The 25,653-nt window shown below is 42.0% G+C and overlaps 2 protein-coding genes across 8 annotated transcripts in view; one reads left to right on the top strand and one right to left on the bottom strand.

The window, feature by feature from the left end:
- The first annotated feature begins 5,910 nt into the window (after positions 1 to 5,910).
- LOC123745302 (cytochrome c oxidase assembly factor 5) lies at positions 5,911 to 13,740 on the top strand. 2 transcript variants are annotated; one of them, XM_045725706.2, is made up of 4 exons: positions 5,911 to 6,112; positions 8,476 to 8,593; positions 11,513 to 11,614; positions 11,823 to 13,740. In XM_045725706.2, the coding sequence occupies exons 2-4, from the start codon at positions 8,489 to 8,491 to the stop codon at positions 11,862 to 11,864; spliced, it is 249 nt and encodes an 82-aa protein (XP_045581662.1). In that variant the 5' UTR covers positions 5,911 to 6,112; positions 8,476 to 8,488; the 3' UTR covers positions 11,865 to 13,740. The 2 variants fall into 2 exon arrangements, with proteins under 2 accessions (XP_045581662.1, XP_045581661.1); XM_045725705.2 differs by having other exon boundaries at positions 5,916 to 6,136.
- Positions 13,741 to 14,957: 1,217 nt separating this feature from the next.
- frtz (WD repeat-containing and planar cell polarity effector protein fritz) overlaps positions 14,958 to 25,653 on the bottom strand; it is a 36,937-nt gene continuing 26,241 nt past the window's right edge. For all 6 annotated transcript variants that reach the window (XM_069300756.1, XM_045725699.2, XM_045725701.2 and 3 more), the window contains one exon: positions 14,958 to 16,977. In XM_069300756.1, coding sequence (XP_069156857.1) covers positions 16,905 to 16,977 — 73 coding nt within the window. In that variant the 3' untranslated portion in view covers positions 14,958 to 16,904. The remainder of the gene's footprint in view (positions 16,978 to 25,653) is intronic.

Here is a 25,653-nt window from a genome sequence, read left to right as displayed (position 1 = left end):
TTTGTGTGCATTATATTTATGCTGCTCATGACAGTTGGGCTGCTTTTGTTTTCCCCGAGGAATATATGTTCATGTGTTGACTTATCTGATTGGGAGAGGGGGGGATATGGTGAACCAGTTCCTCTTGCTTATTTGTTTGTGCAGATATTATGTCATGAAGTTATTAGGAGGTTCGGGATCATTACCTGCAGTTAACTGTCATGATTAATTTACCCGAGGGTCACCATCTGTATAGTGGCCTCGATGTTGACAGGAAATCGGCGGTTTCTCAATTTAAGGTCACCACCCCTTCCCGCCCTTATTCTTATTCTTGGTGACTTTTTCCATCTGAATTTTAGAATAGGGTAATGTCTTTACATTTACCGCTTCCGCGGATATATAGGCGATTACATAGGCTCATTGCCCCTGTGGGTGAAAAGCATCTACTATTAGTCCTACATTGTACTCACCTCGTTGTATTTGTGGGGGATGAGCTATGACTCTTGGTTCCCCCCTCTCAACTTTTCCCACTCTCTCTTCTTCGTGATACGTGCAGTTTGCATGAAGGTTTTCCTCGCAATGACTGCTCTCAACTCTTAATCGACTGGTGTATAGGTTCCGGAGCCTTTTGGACTGTCATATCTACAAATTTTCAGTTGTCCATGTAGTCTGCCTCCACCACTTCACTTCTTCGCACATTCCAGGCTCGAGGCAGTACTCTCATACGGGTACTGTGTTATGCTACCTTCTCCAAGAGAGAGGCGGCCTTACCTTGTGAGAGTACAACTTTTTATTTTAAAGGGAGTTGTCAGAGTTGTCATCTGGACCTATTTCACTACAGATAATGTCAGCGTTAACGTTACGATTAATGTGTGTGCTATGTGTACTAGGAAGATATGAGGATGTGTTTCGCTTTGTCGGGGACAGGCAGCCTATTTATATATATACTTTATACTTTAATCGAGGTCCCCGTAAGGTGGAACTACTGGATGCAACCCCACAACAGTTGCCTAACTCGCAGGTACCTATATATTGCTAAAGGAACAAAGGAATTAAGTGATGGGAAACGTCCCCAACTATTTCTGTTCCGCCCAGGACTCGAACCCTGGATTTCCGATTATGAGTTGAGCACGAAGCCAGCATACAACTGTAGGTTTTGTATACTGGCAGTATACGTGAATATTGTTCGAGCAACATATCGGCTTGGTTGTATAGGTAAACTTGTTATCGTTGTTGTATCAAGACTACACCAAGAGTTACATAATTGTTTATGTGAGCCAGCCAGCTATGTGATACTAAAACTGCCCAGCTTCCATGATTTTTTTTTTCATACACCCCCACACAGCACCGCTCCTGTGCCAGGTAAGTCCCCTACGGGCTCACCATAGCCCATGCTACTTGTCCCACTTCTGTGCCAGGTAAGTTACGGGCTCACCATAGCCCGTGCTACTTGGAACTTGTTCCGAGTAGCTGAATCTATAGCAACAACTTGATTGTTGCTCATAGAGGGGAGTGTGAGCAGTGTCCGGCTCTGGCCAACTTTGAACACGAGTGCTCCCGGGCGCAGGTTCGAATCCTCGTCACGGCCCTTGTGGATTTGTTCAGGAGAGTGGCTATATTAACAGTGAGACATTTTTGTCATTAACACATTTAGGTACATCTGCATTTGTGCAGCTTCCTAGAGTATATGAAGGGGAGTACAGTGTCTCACGAACCTACTACCTGATGCTAAAAATCCCATTCGCGCAGGATGGTTCGGCACTAACAACTCTGCGGGAGTTTCTCGCAGGGATTGGGCACGGGACGACTATATGTTGGTGTTTAAGATTCGCTACTTAGAACAAAACGTTCCAAGTAGCACGGGCTATGGTGAGCCCGTAGTGGACTTGCCTGGCACAGGAGAGAGGTTGTAACTTGGACGACTGTAATTTGCGTAACTACTATTTAGTTATTTTTGTACAAGAAGGTACAGGGGGTTGAAAAAGTACGTATATTGGGGTTTGAGTGTAACATTCTTGCATAGCCACTAACACGCACAGCGTTTCGGGCAGTTTGTACTGCCTGAAACGCTGTATTAGATTGTATTAGTACTTTGTATTAGTTTGTACAGTCCGTCGTTTGTACTTTATGAATTACTGATATCTGTAATTCCCCAATTGTATAAACGCTTATCCATAGCATACGTTAGTGCAGCCTATCATAATTTAACTAAAATATATAATTGTGATGCGTAATTGTTAATTGGTCTTTTCATACTGCTTATGCAGCTATATATCGTTTGTCTGCTGGTGTTGGTGATTTTTTTTTTTTTGCAGGGATATTTCTGAACGACCTTTGTGTCCAGTGCATTGTTGTACGACCCTTGTGTCCAGTGCATTGTTGTACGACCCTTGTGTCTAGTGCATTGCTGCACGACCCTTGTGCCTAGTGCAGTGCTGCACGACCCTTGTGTCTAGTGCATTGCTGCACGACCCTTGTGTCTAGTGCATTGTTGTACGGCCCTTGTGTCCAGTGTATTGCTGCACGACCCTTGTGTCCAGTGCATTGCTGCACGACCCTTGTGTCCAGTGCATTGCTGTACGACCCTTGTGTCCAGTGCATTGCTGCACGACCCTTGTGTCCAGTGTATTGCTGTACGACCCTTGTGTCCAGTGTATTGCTGCACGACCCTTGTGTCCAGTGTATTGCTGTACGACCCTTGTGTCCAGTGCATTGCTGCACGACCCTTGTGTCCAGTGCATTGCTGTACGACCCTTGTGTCCAGTGCATTGCTGCACGACCCTTGTGTCCAGTGCATTGCTGTACGACCCTTGTGTCCAGTGCATTGCTGTACGACCCTTGTGTCCAGTGCATTGCTGCACGACCCTTGTGTCTAGTGCATTGCTGCACGACCCTTGTGTCCAGTGTATTGCTTATGTAAGCAATACTTAGGAGGTGGGTGTTGAATGACGTCAATTGCCAATGTGGTTGTTTGGTGATGTGGCTGTGACGAGCGGTACAACTGTGCGTGACTATACTGGTGGTGTCGGTGATAGCTACACGCCATGTTGGGTTTGAACTTAATTTGTTTACTATTAACTCCATGCCATCTGTAACGGACCCCCCAGTCTTATATCATTTTTGTAGTTTGGTTCATGTATTATGCATCCCTATAGCCACTTTATGACTGGTAGTTGTTACTGAGGCACACAATAGGCTCAGTAACTGAACTCCAAAATTATTTTAGCAAAGCTAGTTACAGTATTGATGTGGTAGCATTTATTAACATGTCTATATAAAGTTTATCAAGTCGTCGTTTCTCCATCTTTGTAATACTCTGATCTGTCATTAACAAGTTTAGGTATACACAGCAACGTACTGCTACCCTATTCTATATGATATATTACACAGTGTAGATCAACAACTAGCTTTAAGTTCATCTAATATTCCCATCTCACAGGATGGTTAGTCATACATGGAATCAGGAGAGAAAATATCTACCTCGATACCAAAAAAAAAAAATAATTAAATTGACTAAATAATAACTTTATGATTTTTATAAAAGTTAAGCATTGCATCATGGGAAATATTATATTATAATTATTTTTTACCTGTTGCTATAAGATTCCTCTCAAATAATATTTTTTTTTCTATGGCAGGTGGCTACAGGTAATGAATTCCCCAATGGTGAACATTACAATTGTAAACTATGTAAACAAGGGCTAGGACATACTTTCTAACACTATATCTACGATTGCCCTGTTATCAGTGATTTCAGGGGCCTGACGGCTGAGTGGACAGCGCTTGGGGTTCGCAGTCCTAAGGGTCCGGGTTCGATCCCCGGCGGAGGATGAATGGATTGGATTGACCAAGTCAGTTCACTTAGATTGACTGAGTCAAGTAGGATTGACTGGGTCCAGTAGGATTGACTGGATACAGCAGGATTGATGGGTCCGGTAGGATTGACTGGGTCAGTCAATCAGTCCTGACCCCTTCCAAGTGCTATAATTCGTAATGGCTAGGCGCTTTTCCCCTGATAGTTCCCTTCTCTGATAAGTGCGCTTTGTTAACAAACACAGTTGTACAAACAGTGGGCTAAGCACTGTTAATGGAAGCGCTAATTATATGATTAAGTGTCTTGTATTTATTCATCATCTTAACTTTATTATCAACTTATTGTCTCGTTTTGGTCATAATAGTCGTTTCTGCCATATAATTACTACACATTTGCACTCGGCCTTAATTCTAGTACCAGTTAACCTTTAGGTTTCTGCAGAATTAGTTTCCATGTCACTATAGGCTAAGGTCTCATACTTACTACGGGTGTACCTTTTAAGTTAAATCTAGTCCTTGGAATTGTTACTGTTAATTCTTACTTTATATATTTACTTTATATATTTACTTTATATATTTTAATATAAACGTTATATATTCCTTAAATTATATTTGAAACTTTGTATATTTACATGTTCAATATTAAGTTTTATATAATATCAACTTTGTTAAGTCTATAATATAAACCGTGTTTAATATAAACTTTATATAATTACTTACTTTATGTGAACTTTATATATTTACATGTTCTGCAGAATTTAATCTTCAATAAACTGTAACGCCCCATACTGCCAGTATCTTTCTCCCCCTGGTCAGAAAATGGTCACTGCTTGCATCACAAGCGGGGATGTTTCTGGCGGGGGAGAAAGAAACAATTGCGCAGCGCGTCCCGCGGCGTTGCGCGGGCAGTTTGGGGCCGTATAAATACGGGCGCACAACGGGGCTCCGCCTCACTCCGCCTGCCCTCGCCGCTGCCCTCGCAAAACCCCACCCTCCCCCCCCTTTTGCAAGCGGCTGCTTTTGTACCCCCGTCATGCTTTGCATAGTTGTCCCGATTGTCTCCCCACTGCATGTGGGAAGGGGGGTGCAGCGCCGGTCCCCAAGTGTCCCGCTGTCCGCAGCTAATACTTTGCCCAGTCTAGGTGCTAGTAAGCCCTACTTGTAGTCACACCCCCTTCTCCTTATCCATTAGGTCTTTTACGGCCTCTTGGCCGGGTACATTACGTGTTATGTGGTCTCTCACTTATTAGTTATTCTTTGTGTCCTGCCTGTTATATCCTAGTGTTATATAATTACTACACATTTGCACTCGGCCTTAATTCTAGTACCAGTTAACCTTTAGGTTTCTGCAGAATTAGTTTCCATGTCACTATAGGCTAAGGTCTCATACTTACTACGGGTGTACCTTTTAAGTTAAATCTAGTCCTTGGAATTGTTACTGTTAATTCTTACTTTATATATTTACTTTATATATTTTAATATAAACGTTATATATTCCTTAAATTATATTTGAAACTTTGTATATCTACATGTTCAATATTAAGTTTTATATAATATCAACTTTGTTAAGTCTATAATATAAACCGTGTTTAATATAAACTTTATATAATTACTTACTTTATGTGAACTTTATATATTTACATGTTCTGCAGAATTTAATCTTCAATAAACTGTAACGCCCCATACTGCCAGTATCTTTCTCCCCCTGGTCAGAAATAGTCGTTTCTGCCCGAAACGCTATGTGTGCTAGTGGTTTACAAGAATGTCAAGCAACAAGTTTCTGTACTCTCATAAACCCAATGTACCTTCTTGTATATAAATAAATAAATAAATAATAGTGTCTTGGAAGACGAGAAAAGCGGCGACAAGTTCACTACGGGCTCACCATAGCCCGTGCTACTTGGAACCTTTTGTTTCAGGTCCGAAACGCTGCGCGTACTAGTGGCTTTACAAGATTGTAAATACTATTCTATGTATTCTCTCAAACCCAATGTACCTTCTTGTATATAAATAAATAAATAAATAGGTAGCGAATCTTAAACAACAACAGAGCGGCGAACACTAGCCAGCGCACGTGTATATACGAAAGGGTTCGTGTATACAAACTTGTTTGTGAACGAACTGATTTTTTTTGTGTACTGACCGACGGTATCCGAAACGGTAATACAGTAGTCGTTCTGACCAGTCCTCATTTATCCAGGCCCCATTTGGCCAGTCCTCAGTTGACCAGTCCACAGTTGACCAGTCCCAATTTGACAAGTCCCCATTTGACCAGTGCCCAAGTCTACGGACCACATCTGATTCTTCAGTTCACTTAGCAGTAAATAAGTACTGTACCTGGGAGGTAATTTGTAATTATAATTGTAGTAATTAAAGTAACTTAAGTTAATTATGAGGGCGAAAGCAGTAAGCCAAGATAACTATATGGCAATTGGAGGGTGTATAAGTTTTGTTCTTATGAGAGAACGTTTTTGTTCTCATGTGTTCTTGATGAGATCAACTCTGTCATGCTTGTAGTGTGGGGCCAGTCTATTTACCACAAGCTACCACAAGCTTCAGAAAGCTTCCTGGCAATACGTTAGTAATGAATAAATATGATATGTTAGATTAGGCTGGCCTAACTTAACCTAACCTAACCTATCCTAACCTAACCTAACCAAACCAAACCAAACCAAACCTAACCTAACCTAACCTAACCGAAGCTTGGATCGTCGACTTGATTTGGCGTCACCAGCTTTTATTTTTGTCTAATTTCTTTATAAAAAGATAATTTTTCAGATTAAAATTATGTTTTTTCGTGTTGTACATTCAGCACCAACACTATAATGAGTAAATATATCATATTTATTCATTACTAACATATTGCCAGGAAGCTTTCTGAAGCTTGTGTAGCTTGTGGTAATTAGACGGACCGGTAGTGTGGTTAGCCCTGTGGCCCTCGACTGTTCATAGTATGAGAGTCAACTTAGTTCTGGGATGATTTTTGTCACCTGGTGTTGAACTTTCTCCAAAGCAGATGTGCCTTTCTGAAGATGAGGCCTCTATGCTTGGATACAGTAGTCCTAATGAAGGCATACCAGAAATTGTTACAGTCGAGTAACTTTTTTCCTTGAAGTCAAAGGTTCATTTGATTGTTTTTAGGGTTTGGTTGACTTTTTTACTGCAGCTCCCACTTGTGCTGCAGTAAAGGTTGATATAGTAGTTGTGATGTACATTGTTATCCCCCCATATTTATGGTCTTGCATTTTCTATATTAAAAAGCATTTGCCAGTATTTTAACCATTTGTGGAGTTCATGTAGATATCTTTGTAAGACCTCAATGTCATTTTCATCTTTTACTTTACCATAAATCTTAGTGTCATCTGCAAATTTCATGTGATTTGTAATATGTGTCATTGATATATTTGACAAAAATGGTTGGCTCCAAGATGGAATCTTGTGGTACTCCCTCTTACCACATTTCTCTAGTTAGATTAATTTCTTTGCTGTAACCATTGTTCTATTCATTCTAGTACTGTATTATACTATTCCATGAGCTTATAATTTTTTTGGTATCTTTTATATGGTAGCTTATGAAAAACTTTAGAGAACTCCCTATTTGTCTGAATAGCTGGTTATCGTTTCCAAGAATATGAGCAGATTTTATAGCTTGGTTAGAGACTAGGCCGCAGGAACATTGATCTTCAGAACCATCGACATGTATGCGTCAGGACACAACATATTTTTAACAAAACCATGTGTTCATTTTACTAGGTGGGAATGATTCCCTCCTTTGGATTCTCTCCATAAGCTTGCAGATATGTGAGGTCAGGCTGATAGGGTGGTAGTTTTTTGCAGAGCTCTTTCAGCATTTTTTAACAATAGGGGTGATATTTGCATATTTCCTGTCTAGAGGAACTATTCCTTGGTCCCGAGATTTTCTGAAAAGAAGTTTCAGTGGTAGACAATGTTCATCTGCCAGTTCTCTTGTCTTGTGACTTTGGCTTGAATTCCGTCCACACTTTGGGCTTGAATCTTTTAGTTTATCAGTGCTTTTCCTGATTATTTTGCATATTAAAAATATTCCTTAATTCATTCTTATCACCTTCTTTAAACATTTGTATGGGTATTGGGATGTGTTCTAATCTTTGTAGTGTGAACACTGATGTAAAGTATTCATTTAGTGTTGGCTGCCCTTCTATCAATTATTATTGGGTTTCTCTCATCTTTTAAGGGTCTTACTGAATATCTTGTTTAGGCTTTACTTCTTAAGTAGTCATAGAAAGGCCTTGGATCTTTGTTTTGAGCAAGTTTTCTTTCATAGTTTCTTTTGGCTGATCTGATTTTCTGTAGATTTCATAATATATATTGTTCTTTATGGATTGATACTTTTTTCAGAGGTTGTGCATCATTATTAGAGCTTTATATACTACTTGTGTCATCCATCTAGTTGAACAAGTTCGGTTATGACCTTTTTTAAAATTTTCTCATGATACTTCCATACCTTCATCTCCTATTAACTCCCTCCAGTTGATGTTTTGCCATTCCTATCTTATTCCTTGATTGTCTCCTCAAGGCTAGTCTTATATCATTATCCTGGGCTAGTCTTGTATCATTATCCTGGACTTTTATATTGGTTTCTATAATTCTGATCTTAGAATATTTTATCAACATACAGTATGCATTTGAATTTTTATTTTTCAGCAAGCAGATTGCAATGAAGTACTATGAAGAAGCCAAAAACTCTGAGGACAAACGGCCGTGTGCTGGTCTTCGTGAGGATTTGAAAGCGTGTCTCTTAGCCACAGACTGTGTTAGATTGGTAGGTGAAAATGATGATAAAGATATGTTTCAGGTTGAATTATGTATATTAAAAAAAAAGTGTTTTACTTGTCATGTCTTATCTGCCTTTCTCATTTTCAACTACAGTACTTTGTTTATAAAATCTTTCTTCACTCTCATAATTAAGATGGTTGTCTGAATCATCCTTACTCCATCTGATAACTCAAAACCTGTAACCCTCACTTATCTCCATTGTCATGCAGCTTAGTTCATTTTCATTCATTACAAAATCAAAATCGTTAGACAATGCTTTTTCAGTCTTCACAATCTTAAAATTTTAGATGTACAGAAACCCAACATATTCAGCAAATTATCTCTACTATTTCAGTTTCCAATGAGCAGATGGAGGTGCAGTGTTTAGGCATCTTTTTAGAATTATGCATTTGTTTGTCTCAATATTTAGAACAAGAAAACAATCATTTCTTCTCACAGATTGTGAAACTAGGTTATTCATATTGGTTATATGGGAAATGCTGACAAAGGTTAGTGTAATTGTTTTGGACAAGGGCTGCTCAGTGGCCCAGCCAGAGGCTTAGGGCCTGCGCAGGAATATTCCTGCCCCCCCCCCCCCCCAAAGTGGCTTTCCTAAGCCACTTTTCAAGCAACTTTCATGGACATGGAAGTTGCTTGGCATTAAGGGGGGGGGGGGGGCAGGGCCGCTTGGAACTGCTTGTTACGTAAAAGGTAAAGTCTATTTTAGGCACTGTGAGGTAGTGGCTCCTCCATCAGGTAGGAGTTCCTGCAAAATAATGTGTGTGTCCTGCATTGGACACACCCTGGATAGTGATAGTATGCCAGGTCCTGAGTGACTTTGAACCCCAGAATGATACATACCTTTTCAAATTGTCTTGTCTCTAATAAAGTGGGCAGGCAGCTCAATGGGGAGCATATCTTATCTACCCAGAGATAAAAATGCATACACAGGAACCCTTCAAACCACTGAATATTCCTCATCCAAACAGTCATTGGCAAGTTAAAAAATTGTAAAGAATTGCTCGGGAGTACCAGTTGGCCACTAGCCAACTACACCAAACACTTCTAGGTGCCAGCAATAATGTACAAACTGGTTGGGAGAGGTGATTACCCCTCACTCTACAGAGAGGCATCTGTCCTGTAGCACCAGGTTCTGCAGAAACTGGTATATTCAGTTAAAGACAGATTGCTTATTCTTGAGACTTACAGGGATCAAATTTGAAGGATCGAGAATCATTTACAGAGGATTTTGAGTTGTTTTGTTTCACCTCCATGGCAGTTTCCATGTCATAGTGCTCAGGCTTGTGTTCCATTCACCTGGGCAGTACGGGTCTTGATCCATCGACCATACATGTGTAAGGCTGACGCTCTGTCGCCTGGGCTATGAGCAATCTTAAAAATGTTCCGAAGCAGTACCCAATTTAGTTGGGTTTGTGAGGCCCAATTAAATTGGGTAGTCTGGCTAATGGGCCTTGCTGGACTTGACATTGGTGGGCACTAGAGCATCATTATTGGTTACTGGGTTGCCATTCAGAGTTCCTGGTGATTACCTCCATTTACTCTCCCTGTTACTCCTAGGAAAGGCCCAGGTACTAATACCTTCCCTTACTGGGCTCTGAGATGGGTGGGTTTGCAAGGAAATGAAATTCAATATCTTGTATGTTTCTAAACTCCCCCTACTATGAGTCATGTGTTGGGTAAACACGTCCTTCAGGATCAGTTCTTCAGGATCAGTTTTTTCTTACCCATAGTGAGCTCCCTAGTGGCTCCACAGCCTCTGCTGTGTTGGGCCATGACTTGGAAAGTGATGCTATATTGCCTTCCAGGTTTGACACTTTCTTTTGAGTACTATTACAGTACTGTACATTATTTGGTTTTAAGAATATAATCATTGCCTTTCTCCCTTTCAGTTTGGCTTTCACAACAGTTACTGCACAACTCGCATACTGTTGATTTTGATATGTATATTCATAAGGCTTGTAACTAGGGAAAGCATATGATGTTACCTTGAGATATAATATTTTAGACTAGTTTCATTCTGTTTATCTTTGGGCTTTTTGCTTTCTTTTGATAATTGCCTGAATTGTTTGAAGGGCTTCTGTGTGTCAAAAGCCAATCAGAACTTTTAAAGAAGTAAACTGAGGTGTCATTTACCTCAATGTGGATTGTGGTATGTTCTCAACTAAAGTTTGCACCCATTTTAATAGAGAAAAAAATTTGTAAGGTTAATGGTATTTCTGGGGCTCGGAATGTCTTGGGGTTTGAAGTACAGTACTGTAGTATCATTATCTTGGATGGGTCCAAGGCTTAGGAAGGCTATCTAGGTGATCATCTGGAAGGAGCAATTCATTCCACTTGACACTCAGTTATTTTATTTTGATTATGTATGCATTTTCTGTGATTTTATTATACCATTTATTTAATGCTAATTTACTGTATGTGTGTATGTATGTATGTATATATATATATATATATATATATATATATATATATATATATATATATATATATATATATATATATATATATATATATATATATATATATATATATATATATATATATATATATATATACTAGCTCTATCTATAAAGCCAACAAACTTTGTAAAATCTCTTTATGTATGTACCTTACCTAAATAAAAATTATTATTATTATTATTATTATTATATATATATATATATATATATATATATATATATATATATATATATATATATATATATATATATATATATATATATATATATATATATATATAATATATAATACACATACATACATACACACACTGTATACAGTTTTATAGAGGAAAATAAAATAACACAGTGGTGTAATTATTGCATTCACTGATAAAAGTTACTATACAGTCTTTAATATTTAAAATTGTTATGGAAACTTTCTCACTCAATTTTTTTCTCTTTAGCATAAAAAAACTCCCAAAGAATGCCTCAAATCAAATGACCCATCTATACCCGAAGAGTGCCATGCTCTTCGTGTAACATTCTTTGAGTGTAAGCGTTCACTGGTAAGATTTCCTTCTCTATTTTCAAAGTGTATATCTAACATACACTAATGTAGTTTCTTAATAAATACTGTACTGTATACTGTACATGTGTTTTGGTTGTGTATTATATTGCATGTATTGGGCAGTAATATTGAGCAATATAGCATAGGGAGACTAAGCATTCCTGCAAAAATATAAGAAAATATGTAATGACTTTTTATTTTTTCAGTTGGATAATCGACAGAGGTTTCGTGGACGAAAGGGATACTGATACTGTACAGTATTTCTAGCTAAATCTTTTACACGTGTATATAGGTAATTCTGTAATATACAGTACTTCCCAGTTATGAAAGATTAAATTAAAAATTTTGTACATACTTTTAAGTTATTAAGTAATCAATGCTCAGTCACTCGAAGTTTGATTTAATATGAAAGAGTTTATAAAATATATTTTTCTGCAATTGAAAATTTTACTAAATTATTTGTTTGGTAATATGCATTTTAGAAAAAGGATATAAGCCTGAAATCTATTGACTTTTTGTCATCTAATTTTTTTGCAATGAACTACACGTTCACAATTGTAATTTGTGAAGTAACATTACAGTACTGTATTGTAATCAAATTTCTACGTCCAGATCTGGTTTAACCAGCAATGCTTGAAAATTAGTTTTCTGGACATGCTCTTGACTTTTCAAACTTACCAATATGAATCCTACTAATATAATAATTTGAGAAAGACGATTGTGAGAGGGATAAACTGTTAATGATATGTATACTGTTTATGTTGATACAGTGCACTTTGCTGAGAGTGAGATGGAATGGCAATTTTTTTTAAATAGTTCGTGAATGAGTTCATTAGTGTGGGCAAGAAGAAAGTGGGTCAGTGTAGGAAAAGTAAGATTATGGTATTTGAAAGACAAGAATGAGATGTGGATTTGGTTGAGTACTATAGAATGGTAAGACTGATTTGAACTGGAGGGTTAAAAATAAGGAAGATGTACTGGAAGTTGTAGGAAGTTTTAAATACAGTACAGTATTTGGATACAGTGTAAGATAAGTAGGAAGTGCATTAAGAAAAAATAATGAGCAGGATAAGAGTGGTAGGAGAGGTGAAAGAGTATAATAAATGTAACAAATGTTAGTATGGGAGTTAAGAAAAGACTACGAGATAGTACAGTATATACTATTCCAGTCCTGACATGGAAGAGAAACTCGGGTACGGAAGATAAATTTGCATTTGGAGTGGGGGGGGGGGGTTGTTTAGAGGAGCAACTGGTGTGTGTTGGGATTACGTATAGTGATGAGAAAAGGAGAGTTGAAGGAAAGAGGGAATAAAATGGGGTGTTGAAGCAAAATACACTGAAGTAGTATAGTCATGTTACTAGAATGCCAGTGATTGTACAGAATGCCCGGAATATTCCCCTTTCCTCCAATGCTGGCTCCAACTTGTGATTGATGCTGTGTCATCCTGGGCCATCAGTTGTGGCCTCAAGTTCTCATTTAAGACTTGGGCTATGACTTTTACTTGGAGGCAGGTCGTTCTTTGTACCCCATTGTCACTCTGTGGTAGTCCCCACCTCTAAGGATTCTGCTGAACTGTTGGAATTGATTTTGGCACACATTTGTCTTAGTTACATCTCTCTTACCTCTGAGCCAAATGCTCTATGACCATATGTTAATTCGAGCCTTGTCTCATACTTCCTGGGTTGTTGATAAATGCGCATTACTCTATTTGCACTCCTCTCTTGTGAAGTTTAAACAGGATTATAGCTGCCCTGCCTACTCTGCCTCTCCTTTGATCCTTCATTATCTTAATGTTCTGCACCATGCTGGGTTGCGCCAGAGTTGATTGGCCTTCATTCGTCCCCTATTCAGAGCTTGTGCGATAAGACCTACCATTAATGTATAATGACTTACTGTAAATATATAGCTCTTGAAATAGCACTTTCTCTGTAATTAGCTGACATTGTATCTATAAGGTGTGAAGGATAGATGAAATTGTTTATGTAATAATCTAAGATGAGGTCTGATAAAGACCTTTTGTGCCCTCTGTAATGTTTTTTGTGCTACCGCTCACAGGATGAGTATGGGGTGCACAATAAACTAGCCTCCTCCGGCGGCAACAATAAAAAAAAAATAAAAATCCAGGATTGTTGAGATCATTACTGCCTTCACTACCCTGCAAAGTCTCCAACATTTTTATTCTTGTTTTTGCTGGGCTTTGACTGTTGGGAAGTCCTGTTCCCTTTCACCTTCCTTTTTCTGTTTGAATGTCTCGCTTACAGGCCTCCTTTTCGGTTTGTTACCAACATCATTCCTCGCTTTGTTCCGTCCTTACCACCATGGAGGATTCCACTTGCAAAGTTTAGCAGGACTCTGAACCACACGGTAAAGGTTTCTACCATTTCCTTTGTTATGAAGCACATTTTTCTTAATATTTTTCGTTGCACTTAAATTCTGTTTCCCTCTTAACAGATGGTTCCAAGTCTATTGCCGGTGTTGGATACTCTGTGGTCTTTCCAGACCAAACCTTTATTTGCTGTCTACCTGCAGAGGCTACTTTCTTCACAGCTGAACAGTATGTGATATTGTATGCTTTTTGTCAATTACTTTTCTATCTTGAGCACTCCTTTGTCATTGCAGTTGACTCTCACAGTGCTCTACTGGCTCTGGAGTCATTTAATCCTATGCACCCTCTTGTCTTCAAAATACAATATTGGCTGTTTCTTGTTTCTAGTTGTTTTAAGCAAGTGAGTTTTGCTGGGTTCCCAGCCATATTGGTATTCCCTCAAATGAGTGTGGGGACTGCCACTAAGGAAGCTATCCACACTTGTCTTATTTCCCAAAAAGGCATTACTTACTCAAATTTTTACTGTCATTCATTCCTCAATCTGTGTCCAATGGTCTTGTGATACTGGTAATAAATTGGCTACTCTTAAGGGTAGCCTGTCCCCTTGGTCTTCCTCCACCCACCGTAACCAGAGGTGGGAAACAGGTCTGGCCCATGTAATGGAACATCTCCCTGTTCCTTATTGTCCGAACTGCATTGTCCCTCTTACAGTCCTTGTCTACTGTCTAGATTTTCAGGATGCTCGTGAGTCTTGTTTCCCAACTGTCCCTTGGCAAATCCAGTTCTTTTGATATCCTTTGCTTTATGAGCTTTTGTTCTCACATTGGCATCCCCTGTGTTATTTAGACTTGCATATCCAGTGACGCTGATAGTGCTACATAGTCTCCCCAGCTTGCCATCTTTTGATAATTACTTAATGAAGACTATAGAGATTCTATAATGTAGTTGCTATCAAAGAGCAAGCACTGCAAAACGTTTCTTGATTTAAATTATTGGGTAAATAATACATATGTCTTATATACAGCAGATATTTTATATATAAATGTAACAAATCTATAAAAATATAAAAGTATCAACACTTATAACAATAAGGCAAACTGAACATCTTATTAATTATGTACTACCATCTGGACAAGTCTTTACCTAGACCATTAATTTTCATGCTTGTAATGGGATACTCTCAGCAGTGTTTACAATTATCTTTTGAAGAAAGGAATACATTTGTCTAATATATTACAACTTTGTAATGATATATTTGCAGAGTTTAATAGAGGCCTATTTTTTTTTTTTGCCCAAGTACAATATTCTTAGAAGAGGACACAGGAGTACAGTAACTTAAAATATTCAGACCAGGATATGTACACCATTTATTAAAAAAAAAATTGTCTATGCCCCCTATTAGTTAGCCAACTTTTTTCATTGGAAATGTCCAAAAATGGAAAAAATTGAAATTATTCAGATCTCTTGTTCAGCAAAAAATTGCAATAACCCAAATTTTTATTAGTTGAAAAATCAAGCAATTGAATTTATTGGAGTTTCTTGTTCAGTAAAACCTTGATCATTGTTGCATATATAAATATATATATCACACTTGTCAGGGGGGGAAATACCTGGCATTGCCTAGGTTGGTTTGACTCCCATCTGCTCAAAGATATCCAGAGATATCTTTTCAAGGCCAAGCTAACAAATATCTGGTATATTTATAATGAAATTGCCTATACTACAGAAAACCGAATTCTTGAAAACATTTTGCCGATAGCCAGCTCCAAAACAAATATTGTAGTGGGCTATCTATGTCCATCTCACTAACATTGTCTGGAAAATGCTAACCCATTAGGTTCTCAGGCCTTGCCCTTTATCCACAATCTGAAACCTCGGCACCCCTCCTGATGATCCAAGTGAATTAAATGTTATTACCCATGATATTGTTGATTACATTTTGTATAACATGGATGAAAGGGATGCCAAAGGATTTAAAATTTCAGATAAAGCAGCAGTTAGCTAATTTCTGAGACCCTCATTGTGAGCATCCTGGCCTAGTTGACAGACAGCCTTTTATTTTGCAGGTTTGAATTCCTGTACAGTTTTTTTTTTTTTTTTATTAAACATAAACTTATACTAAAACGCATTCCACTTGCAGATAGTTATGCAATTCCTGTAAAATGTTGAAGTACCCTCTTGTAAATAAGTTCCAATTTCACTAGGTCTACATTAACCACTGCACTGCACCAAACAACAAATGTCATTTTGAGAGTTGTGCATTTTTTTTTTACTTAGGCTATATTTTAATGTTTTCATCATCACTCGGTGTTTTGAAATTAAAATAGTTGAGTTTGGAAACATTTTGACATTACCTTTACCAGACCATTTATAAAAGCAACAAAAATATGTCCTTAACAATTGCACTATGAAGTTTTTGCCAAAAACAGATGTGCAGTGCAGGGTTAAAGAATAAAGCTGCCAGTAAACAATTACAAATGACATACAGGAATCACTATTATTAGGTTGGCTAAATAACAGCCTATCTAAGAAAGCAAAACTATACAGGACTCTTGCAAAACAGTTAAATTTCAAAATCCAACAGAGATGATATAGCTATCTCACCATCAAGAGGTAAGAAGAGTCCAGCAATCGATTGAGAAGTTAATGATAAAAAATCTCTTGGTAATCATGCAACAAGGAGAGGCCATTGGACTATGACTACAACATATATTAATCCATCCCAAAAATGGTAAAATCAGTCTGCAGTCCAAATATGCAATTATCCTTTATACAGTATTTAAATTAGGCTTGCTTACTACCATGGTATATATATATATGTATATATATATATAATATATTTTAGCTCAATAACAAAACAATGGAGTATCAATCATTGTCATGCAGTAATGAAGGACTTGCAATGCTGTTAATTAAAAGGCTTTCAAGACAGACATTCGGTTTGTACTGGTAACACAAGAATCAATTCTTCCTCATACAACCCCGAAGTGAACCACTTTCACTGTCCCCCCATCTTCTTCTTCGGTTGACACCTCTGTGGGGAAGAAACAATTTATTAAATTATTTGTATATACTGCATTACAATAATGCAACATGATCAATGATGCAATTTTAATATACTGTAATTTTGTTAAAATTTAATTGATATTCTTTATCATAAGTAATAGAAAACTTATGGAAAAGACAAATAATAATGCTTAAGCTATTCTTTCAAGTATTTGCTCAAAACAACTAGTAACCAAAGCATGAATAGCTACTAAACAAATTTGTTTACATGAAGTTCTACAGAACTACATTAATTTTGTTTACTGAAAAATCTGTTTAACAATAAGGTCCTTTAGTAAAACAATCATATGTTAGCATGCCTCTTTTTCACACAGTATTCATAGCAGAAAGGTGCATGCAAAATTCTCTAAATTTTGGTTACTAACCATCTCCAAACTTTACATATTGAAGATCTATTAACAGTTCTAAATATATGCCGATGAGTTTTACATTTTGCCTGGCTTGTTAAGAAAGTGAAGAAATTGCCACCTGGTGCACCAAGGGAATAACTGTCTAAAACGATTAAGGAACCTTGCCTCAACAGACATACAAGAAGATAGAAAAAGAAACCATAAGATAAAATTTTGAGTGTAGATAGAAAATTAATTTCTGAGCAGACAACTTAGTTGCTTCCCTAGGTAATGTCCTACTCTTTCCAAGGACAGGCCCATACAAGAACCAGGTCAGATTGACAATTACACCCTGGTACAGCTGGGACTTTTCAAATGTCTGCAATACAGTAGGTCAAAGCAAGTGAAGACACACATGGGAGAAAAAACTCAAGACCAGAATGAACCTCCAGAAGGCTCATTTATCTGCACTCCAAATAATATTCAACAAAGCTGCCTCACATATATAGTCCGACTAGAGTCCTAGGAGAAGTAATTATCAAAAGAAGGCACTAAGCTGGGAAGACTGATGTAGCACCATCAAATGTGTGGGAAATTCAAAAGGCACTAAATATCACTAAGGATGCCCCCCTCCCCGCTCAGCTCGTTGTCGCCGTGTGGGGGCTTGGTGGGCGGCTGCCGGAGTGTGATGCTCCTTGGGACAGTCCTCTGTCCTTTTCTAGCCTTGTGCTCCTGCTGCCGTCCTCTCCAATTCTGCTGGGCATCTTTTCCTTTTCCTTCTGTTTCGTTTTTCTCCCCCCTCTTCTCCTATCTGCTTGCCGTTTCCTGCCGACCTTTTGCTCGTTCTGGTTCTTCCCTTGGACTTCTTCTATTTTGACGCCCGGGTGCTTGAGGAGGCATACTCATGCACCCGTAGAACTGCAGTACCCGACGTCGAGAGCGAGGGGAACCTTTTATTGTCAATCCCCACTTCGTCACTGAACCCGATCTCGACGGACTGTCGGTTTCTTAAGGTGGCGTTTGTGGGGCGTATACTCGCGACGCACCCCTAGGAGGCCCCGACAAGATCGGCGATAGCTTCTTGTTGGGTGTCCTGCCTCTAATTGTGGCTCCATGGTGGGTGTGGGGGCACATTCGTGAGTGAATTATTTCTTTCGTCAAGATGATTACCCCTGCTTCGGCTTCTTCTGGTTTACCTTCTCAGGCTCGTGGGGTGGGCGACCAAGCCCCCGAGTCGGTCCGTATTGGAAGACCGGGCTCTGTAGCCTCCGCTGCATTGGGCCCCGACCTTGCTCCTCCTTTGGCCTCTCTGACTCCTTCCTCTGGCTCCCCTCCCTCCTCTGTGGTTGGGTCGAGCCCCAAGCCCCCAGTGGTGACTACCTCGTCCCCTGGCGTGGCTCCTTCTCTAGTTGTAACTACTGCGCCTTTTAACCCCTCTCTCTCTGGGGGTTCTCACCGCCGTCTTCGTCACGGCCGCCCTCGCTCGATTCCTTCCAGTTCTGCTACCTATCAAGCCTTGTTTGGTCCCGCTTCGTGGGCCAAATATTTTGATCTCCTCCCTCTTGATTCTGCGCCTCCTGACGATTTCTCCCTCCATCGACATCTCATTGATTCCGTGGATGCCTCCATTACTTTCAACCCCACTCGTCTCGGTACACGTGTCGTTGCTGCTCCTTCTCAGGATGCTGCTTCCCGCTTGGCTGCCTTATCCTGCCTTGGCGAGACCCCCGTTCGGGTCTCGAAGAACGTTCAGTTGAATGCCAGTGTTGGCACTATTTTGCTCCCGCCCCATGTTGCGACCGGTGTTCGGGACCTACGCGACTGCCACGACGATATTCGACATATCCTCGCTGCCCAGGGCCATTCTATTCTCCAGGTGGACACGTTTACTCGTCCCCCTCGTGGTAGTCGCCGTCAACCCCTCCGGGTTGTGAAGATTACCTTTGATGGTAGGACCCTTCCACCCTCTGTCATTCTTGCTGGTGCCAGGTGCTCTGTCCAGGAGTACATTCCTTCTCCTCGGCTCTGCAACAAGTGCTGGAGGTTTGGGCATGGTGCCCTCCGCTGCTCCGGGACTGTCTCTCTCTGTCCTTTGTGTGGTGGCGAAGGTCACTCTAAGTCGGAGTGCGCTTCTCCCCAGGCTCGTTGCCTCAACTGCGGTGAGGCCCATCCTACCTTCTCCCGTGCGTGTGTCCATTACAAGCTTGAGGCAGCCGTCCTCAACTTGAAGCACCGGGAGCGTTTATCTTTTCCTGAGGCGAGGCGCCAGGTTCGCCGGCTCCCGCCTTATGCTAATATCTCTTATGCTCGCGTGTTGCGCTCTTCCTCTCCTCGTCCTTCCCGCCTTCCTCAGACTCGCAACCGTTTCCAGGCCTTGGACCCTGATGCGCCCACTGCCCCCTCCTCTGTCCCTTTGGGTTCTCTCCCGAAAGATCCTCCTCCTGGTCCTCTGTCTGGGGTTCCCCTTCCTTCTACCCGGTCTGTCGTGTCTTCTGTGTCTTCTTCCTCGTCCCCCTCCGATCCTCCTTCCCATCCTCTTCCTCCATCTATCGGCTCTCCCCGCCGCCTGTCGGTGCGGGCGGATGTCCATCGCTCTCCTAACGGCCGTCGTGTGTGCTCTCGTTCGGCTTCTCCTGTTGAGACACTGGAATCCGTTGCCCGGTACGTAGTTGCTGGGACACCGGTCTCTTTAAGTCAGAAGCGTAAGCCTGGCTCCTCTCCTTCCTCTTCCCCGGCGGGTAAGAAGGCTTCGCTTTCTTCCTCAGCTCCTCCTTCTGGCTCTGTTGCTCCTTCCCCTCCCGTTTCAGTGCTTGCGCCCCCTGTTCCTGCTATGGAGGTTTCTTTGGCCCCTGCTTCCCTTTCGGTTGCTGCTCTTGCTGGGGTGCGCTCCTCTCTTTCTACTCCCCCTCTTCCTGCTGCTGTCCTTGACTGCTCCTCTCCGTTGTCTCCTCCTCCTCCTCCTCCGGACCCTGCCCGCCCACCTCTGATCTGTTCTCCCGTTTCCTTCCCTCCGTCTTTGCTCAGTTTACCCATGCCCCCTAACCCTGACTTTGCTGACCCTGATCCCGACCCTGATATTCTTTAACGTGCTCTGTTGGTCTTTCGCCTTTGTTTCTTCCTTGTTCTCTGTTTTTGTCCTTTCTCTTCTCGTCGTTGTCCATTCTTCAATGGAACGTTCGAGGTTATTATGCCAATTTCCTCGAACTCCAACTTCTGGTTTCGCGGTTTTCGCCCCTTTGTGTCTGTCTCCAGGAGCCGATGCTTGGTGCTCGTCCTGGTCGTTTTCGTGGCTATTCCTTTCTCTCCCCCCCCCCAGCCATTGCTGGGGCTTCTAATTCTTCTGCTCTCTTGATTCGGGCTGATGTTCCCTTTGTTCCTTTACTTTTTCCTTCGCCTCTCCATTGTTCTGCTGCTCGTATCTTTGTGGGGAAATGGTACACAGTTTGTTCCATTTATCTCCCCCCGAGTGTCCCGCTCTCTCTTCCTGATTTGAAACACCTCCTAGACTCCTTGCCGGAGCCTGTGCTCCTGCTGGGTGACTTCAATTGTCGTCATTCTCTTTGGGGTGACGTTCTGACGAATACCCGGGGTCGCCTCCTTGAGCCGTTTCTCCTCTCTTCTTCCCTGTCTCTTCTGAATTCTGGTGAGCCCACTCATTTGGACTCTCGAACTCGCACCCTTTCTTGTCTTGATCTTTCTCTCTGCTCTTCTTCTCTTTACTTAGATTTCACATGGCAGGTTCTTGATGACCTCCATGGAAGTGATCATTTCCCCATCCTTGTTTCCTTTTTCTCTTTTCGCCCTTCCCTCTCTTTCCCTAGGTGGCAGTTTGCTAAGGCGGACTGGACCCTATTTTCCCTCAGTGCTACTCTCTCTGACCTCTCCCTTCTGCCCCTCTCTCGCGCTCTCCTCCTTTTTCATGACACTGTCTTCGACGCTGCCCTCCGCTCTATTCCTCGCTCTTCCTCTCGGGGGCCACGGAAGTGCGTTCCCTGGTGGAATGCGGACTGTGCTCGGGCTGTCCGCTGTAAGCGTGCAGCCTGGAAGAAGCACCGCCGTAGGCAGACGACCGATTCTTTTCTTTTCTTTCGGAAAGCGAGTGCGGTGGCCCGTAGGGCCATCCGTACGGCTAAACGTGAATGTTGGGCATCTTATGTCTCGACAATTACGTCCGAAACCCCTCTGGCCCAGATCTGGAAGCGTATCCGCAAGATAGCGGGTAAGTTCGTTCCCGATGTTTCACCGGTCCTTCACCTCCATGATACTCTTGTGGCGGACCCGTTGCAGGTCGCTTCCGAACTGGGTTCCCACTTTTCTTCTGTTAGCTCTGGTCTTCATCTTCCCCAATCTTTCCTTCTTCGTAAACCTGTCCTTGAGTCTCGTCCTTTAGATTTCTGCACTCATCTTCAGCTTCCCTATAATGATCCCTTCTCTCTCTCTGAACTTCGTTCTGCCCTGGCCCTATGCGGTTCTACGGCGGCGGGCTCCGATGGTATTCATTATGAGATGCTTCGCCATCTCCCTCCGAGCACGTCTCAGTATTTACTGAGTCTGTATAATCGGATCTGGGAGTCGTCGTCAGTCCCTGAGGACTGGCTCGATGCCGTTGTCCTCCCTGTTCGCAAACCGGGGTCTCTGGGCACTTCCCCTAAGGACTTTCGCCCTATTGCTCTCACAAGTTGTGTCTGCAAACTCTTTGAACGTATGGTTAACGTTCGTCTGATGTGGTTCCTGGAACACCATCACCTCCTCTCCCCTTCTCAATTTGGTTTCCGCAAGTGCCGCAGCACGACAGATGTCCTGGTGAACTTGGAGGTCTATATTCGTACTGCTTTTGCTGCGAAGACCTCCGTTGTTGCCGTCCTTTTTGACCTAGAAAAGGCTTACGACACCACTTGGCGTTATCATATCCTATCTCAACTTCATTCTTTTGGCCTTCGTGGTCATCTCCCTCTCTTTCTCCGCAGCTTCCTCTCTCGTCGTTCCTTTCGGGTGCGCCTTGGTACCGCTCTGTCTCCCTCTTTTCAGCAATACGAAGGTGTGCCCCAGGGTAGTGTTCTGAGCACTACTCTTTTTCTGGTTGCCCTCAATGGTCTTCTTTCCTCTCTTCCTTCTGGTGTCTTCTCCGCTCTCTATGTCGATGATCTTACCCTTTGTTGTCAGGGTGATGATTCGCCTCTCCTTCAACGCCGGCTTCAACTTGCGATTGATGCCGTGTCGTCTTGGGCCACAGGTCATGGCTTCAAGTTCTCTACTTCTAAGACTTGTGCCATGACTTTTACGCGGAAACGGGTTGTTCTTCGTCCCTCTTTGTCACTTTATGGTCATCCCCTTGAATACAAAGATTCCGCGAAGCTTTTGGGGTTATTCCTTGACACTCGTTTGTCTTGGTCTCCCCATATCTCTTACCTCCGTGTTGAGTGCTCTAAGTCCCTTACCCTCCTTCGGGTCTTGTCCCATACTTCTTGGGGGGCAGATAGGCGCACTCTCCTTGCTTTACATTCCTCTCTCGTCCTGTCTAAGCTCGATTATGGTTGCCCTGCTTACTCGTCTGCTTCTCCTTCTACTCTTCGCCGTCTTGATGCTTTGCACCATACTGGGTTGCGCCTCAGTTCTGGTGCCTTTCGTTCGACTCCCGTCCTTAGCTTGTATGTTGACACTGGCTTCCTGTCTCTCCAGGACCGCCGTGATCGCTACTGTCTTCGCTATCTTGCGCGGTCCTTGCAACATCCTTCCTCTCGCCTCTGTCGTGCTTTAACTTTTACCCCTCCTGCGGTTCCTGTTCCTCTTCACCACCTCCCTCTTTCTGTCCGGTTATCTCGCCTCCAGGATTCTCTTTCCATTCGTATTTCTGATGTTTCTCCTCGTGTTGTTCCTTCTTTGCCCCCGTGGAGGGTCCCTCTTCCGCGGTTTTGTACATCCTTGACTCGTATCACTAAAGCTTTTACCCCTCCTACAGTTCTAAAACGCCTTTTCCTCGAGCACTTTTCTTCTCACTCCCGCTCCGTTTCTGTCTTCACCGATGGGTCTAAGTCAGCGGACGGTGTTGGCTACTCTGTTGTTTTTCCTGATCGCACTTATATGTGTCGCTTGCCTCCGGAGACTAGCATCTTTACAGCAGAACTTTATGCTATTCTCTATGCTCTTCGTCTCCTGCTTTCTCGTTGTCAGTCTTCCTTTGTGGTTGTTGTTGACTCTCGTAGTGCCCTCATGGCTCTCGGGTGCTTTAATCCAGTTCATCCGGTAGTTGTCGAGATCCAGCATTGGCTGTTTCTCGTTCACAGTAAATTTAAGTCGGTTGAGTTTTGTTGGGTTCCCAGCCATATTGGCGTGTCTTTAAATGAGCGTGCGGATGCTGCCGCTAAGGAAGCTGTCCGCTCTTGTCCCATCTCTCGTAAAGGCATTCCGTATTCCGACTTTTACCCGGTTATCCATTCCTCAGTCCTTACCCGTTGGCAGGCTTCTTGGTTGTCTGTTACTGGTAACAAGCTACGTACTCTTAAATGTTGTGTTTCCTCGTGGCCGTCCTCCTTCCACCGTAACCGGCGGTGGGAAACAGCTCTGGCGAGGTTGCGTTTTGGCCATACTCGCTTAACCCATGGTCACTTGATGGAGCGCCGCCCTGCTCCTTATTGTCCTAGTTGCATTGTCCCTCTTACGGTCGTGCATGTCCTTCTTGAATGTCCTGACTTCCAGGACGAGCGTGTGTCTTGCTTTCCGACCGCCCCTCGCGGTCACCTGTCCCTCGATAGCATTCTTGGTGACTCGGATACTTTTGATATCGTTCGCCTTATGCGTTTTTGTTCTCGTATTGGCATCCTTGGTGATATTTAGCGCCCTCTGATTATTTTGCGTATTTGATGGTGCTACATAGCCTTCCCGGTTTGGTGCCTTCTTTTGATAATTACTTACTTACTCACTAAGGATGCTAATAGGAAAACAAAAGTGCATTAGTCAAACGTATCTAATTCATCAAGGAGTCTATCGAGGGACAGGTGACCACAAGGGGCAGTCTGGAAGCAAGACACACACACACATCCTAAAAATCAGAACATTCAACTAGGATATGCATGACCATACAAGGGACAATAAGGAGCAGGACGGTGCTCCATTAATTGCCCGCGAGTTAAACGTGTATGGCCAATATGTAACTTCACCATAGTCTTTTTTTTCCACCACCGTTTATGATGGTAGGAGGAAGGCATGAGGACATGCTACCCTTAAGAGCACGCAGTTTGTTACCGGTAACAGAAGACCAACGATCCTGCCAACGGGCATTGATTGAGAAATGAATACTGGGTAGAAGTCGAAATAAGGAACACCTGTGCGAGAAAAGGGACAAGTGCGGATTTCTGCCTTAGCGGCAGCATCTGCACGTTCATTTAAGGAAGTCTCGGGAGAAGCCAGGATAAAATTGGAGCATCTGAGTGACCTCAAAATTTTTTGTTTACACTCAAAAGCCTTATTTTTATATGTACAGTGCCACTCAATTGCTTCCTTAGGCAAAAATAGCCACGGGAAGAAGAAGACAAACAGTACTGAAGAACAAATAGCACTTACCTGTATGAAGCACTTGCTTGATATCTCTGTAGATGGAGATATCCATTCACACAAACCTCCACTGGGAGTGATTATCATCAAAAAGACAATGTTGAGCACCACACAGACAATGCAGAGTGTCTGTGTGGAGTCCATTGGAGGTAATGGAATGCACACACATTTTTTTGTCTTCAAATACCCTCAGGACTGAATGTCAGCACAGTATATTGTAGAGAAGAATGCTTTGAAGGTTGTAAATATGTTAATTATGGGCAGGGAATAATCTGTGGATGACAAATTTCAGCTTTGCAAAGCAACCGAGATAAATGCACTTTAACACGGGCACCACAACACATGGGATCAGGAACACGGAATCCAGTGAGGAGTGGCAAAACATAGGGAAGCAGCTGGCAGATCATTACAGAGGCCCACTGATGGCAAACCACTGCAGTTCAGAACCCAAAGTTGGAGGGATAGGGGCAACAGAAATGGCTCTGTCGAAAAATCTGGAGAAGTATTCCACGTAGCTGCAAGCAGTAAATTCCCGTCCTGAAGTGGGTGAGTTAACCAACTTCCTGAAAGTATGAGAACTGGCTGTCTGGGCCAACCAAACAATAAGCCCAGGTGTAAGAGAAGTGTTGTTGGTTACTGACTTTGAGCCATGTTGCACAGATGAGGGTGTTTGGAGCCAAGGAAAGGCAAGTAACACTTCAGGTGACTCAATTGCACCTAAAATCTGCAAGTGTCAGAGCAAAGTGCAATAAACACAAATATAT

This window comes from Procambarus clarkii, chromosome 44, assembly GCF_040958095.1.
Source record: "Procambarus clarkii isolate CNS0578487 chromosome 44, FALCON_Pclarkii_2.0, whole genome shotgun sequence".
In the NCBI taxonomy this organism is placed as follows: domain Eukaryota; kingdom Metazoa; phylum Arthropoda; class Malacostraca; order Decapoda; family Cambaridae; genus Procambarus; species Procambarus clarkii.
The sequence above is the reverse complement of the archived record's forward strand: the minus strand, read 5'-3'. Positions and strand labels throughout refer to the sequence as shown.

Excerpts from the sequence above, each read along its gene's own strand:
- LOC123745302 (XM_045725706.2), top strand. The coding sequence starts at position 8,489 with ATGAAGTACTATGAAGAAGCCAAAAACTCTGAGGACAAACGGCCGTGT. Across the intron at positions 8,594-11,512 it reads CCACAGACTGTGTTAGATTG|CATAAAAAAACTCCCAAAGA; the intron begins GTAGGTGAAAAT and ends TTTTCTCTTTAG. Across the intron at positions 11,615-11,822 it reads TTGAGTGTAAGCGTTCACTG|TTGGATAATCGACAGAGGTT; the intron begins GTAAGATTTCCT and ends TTATTTTTTCAG.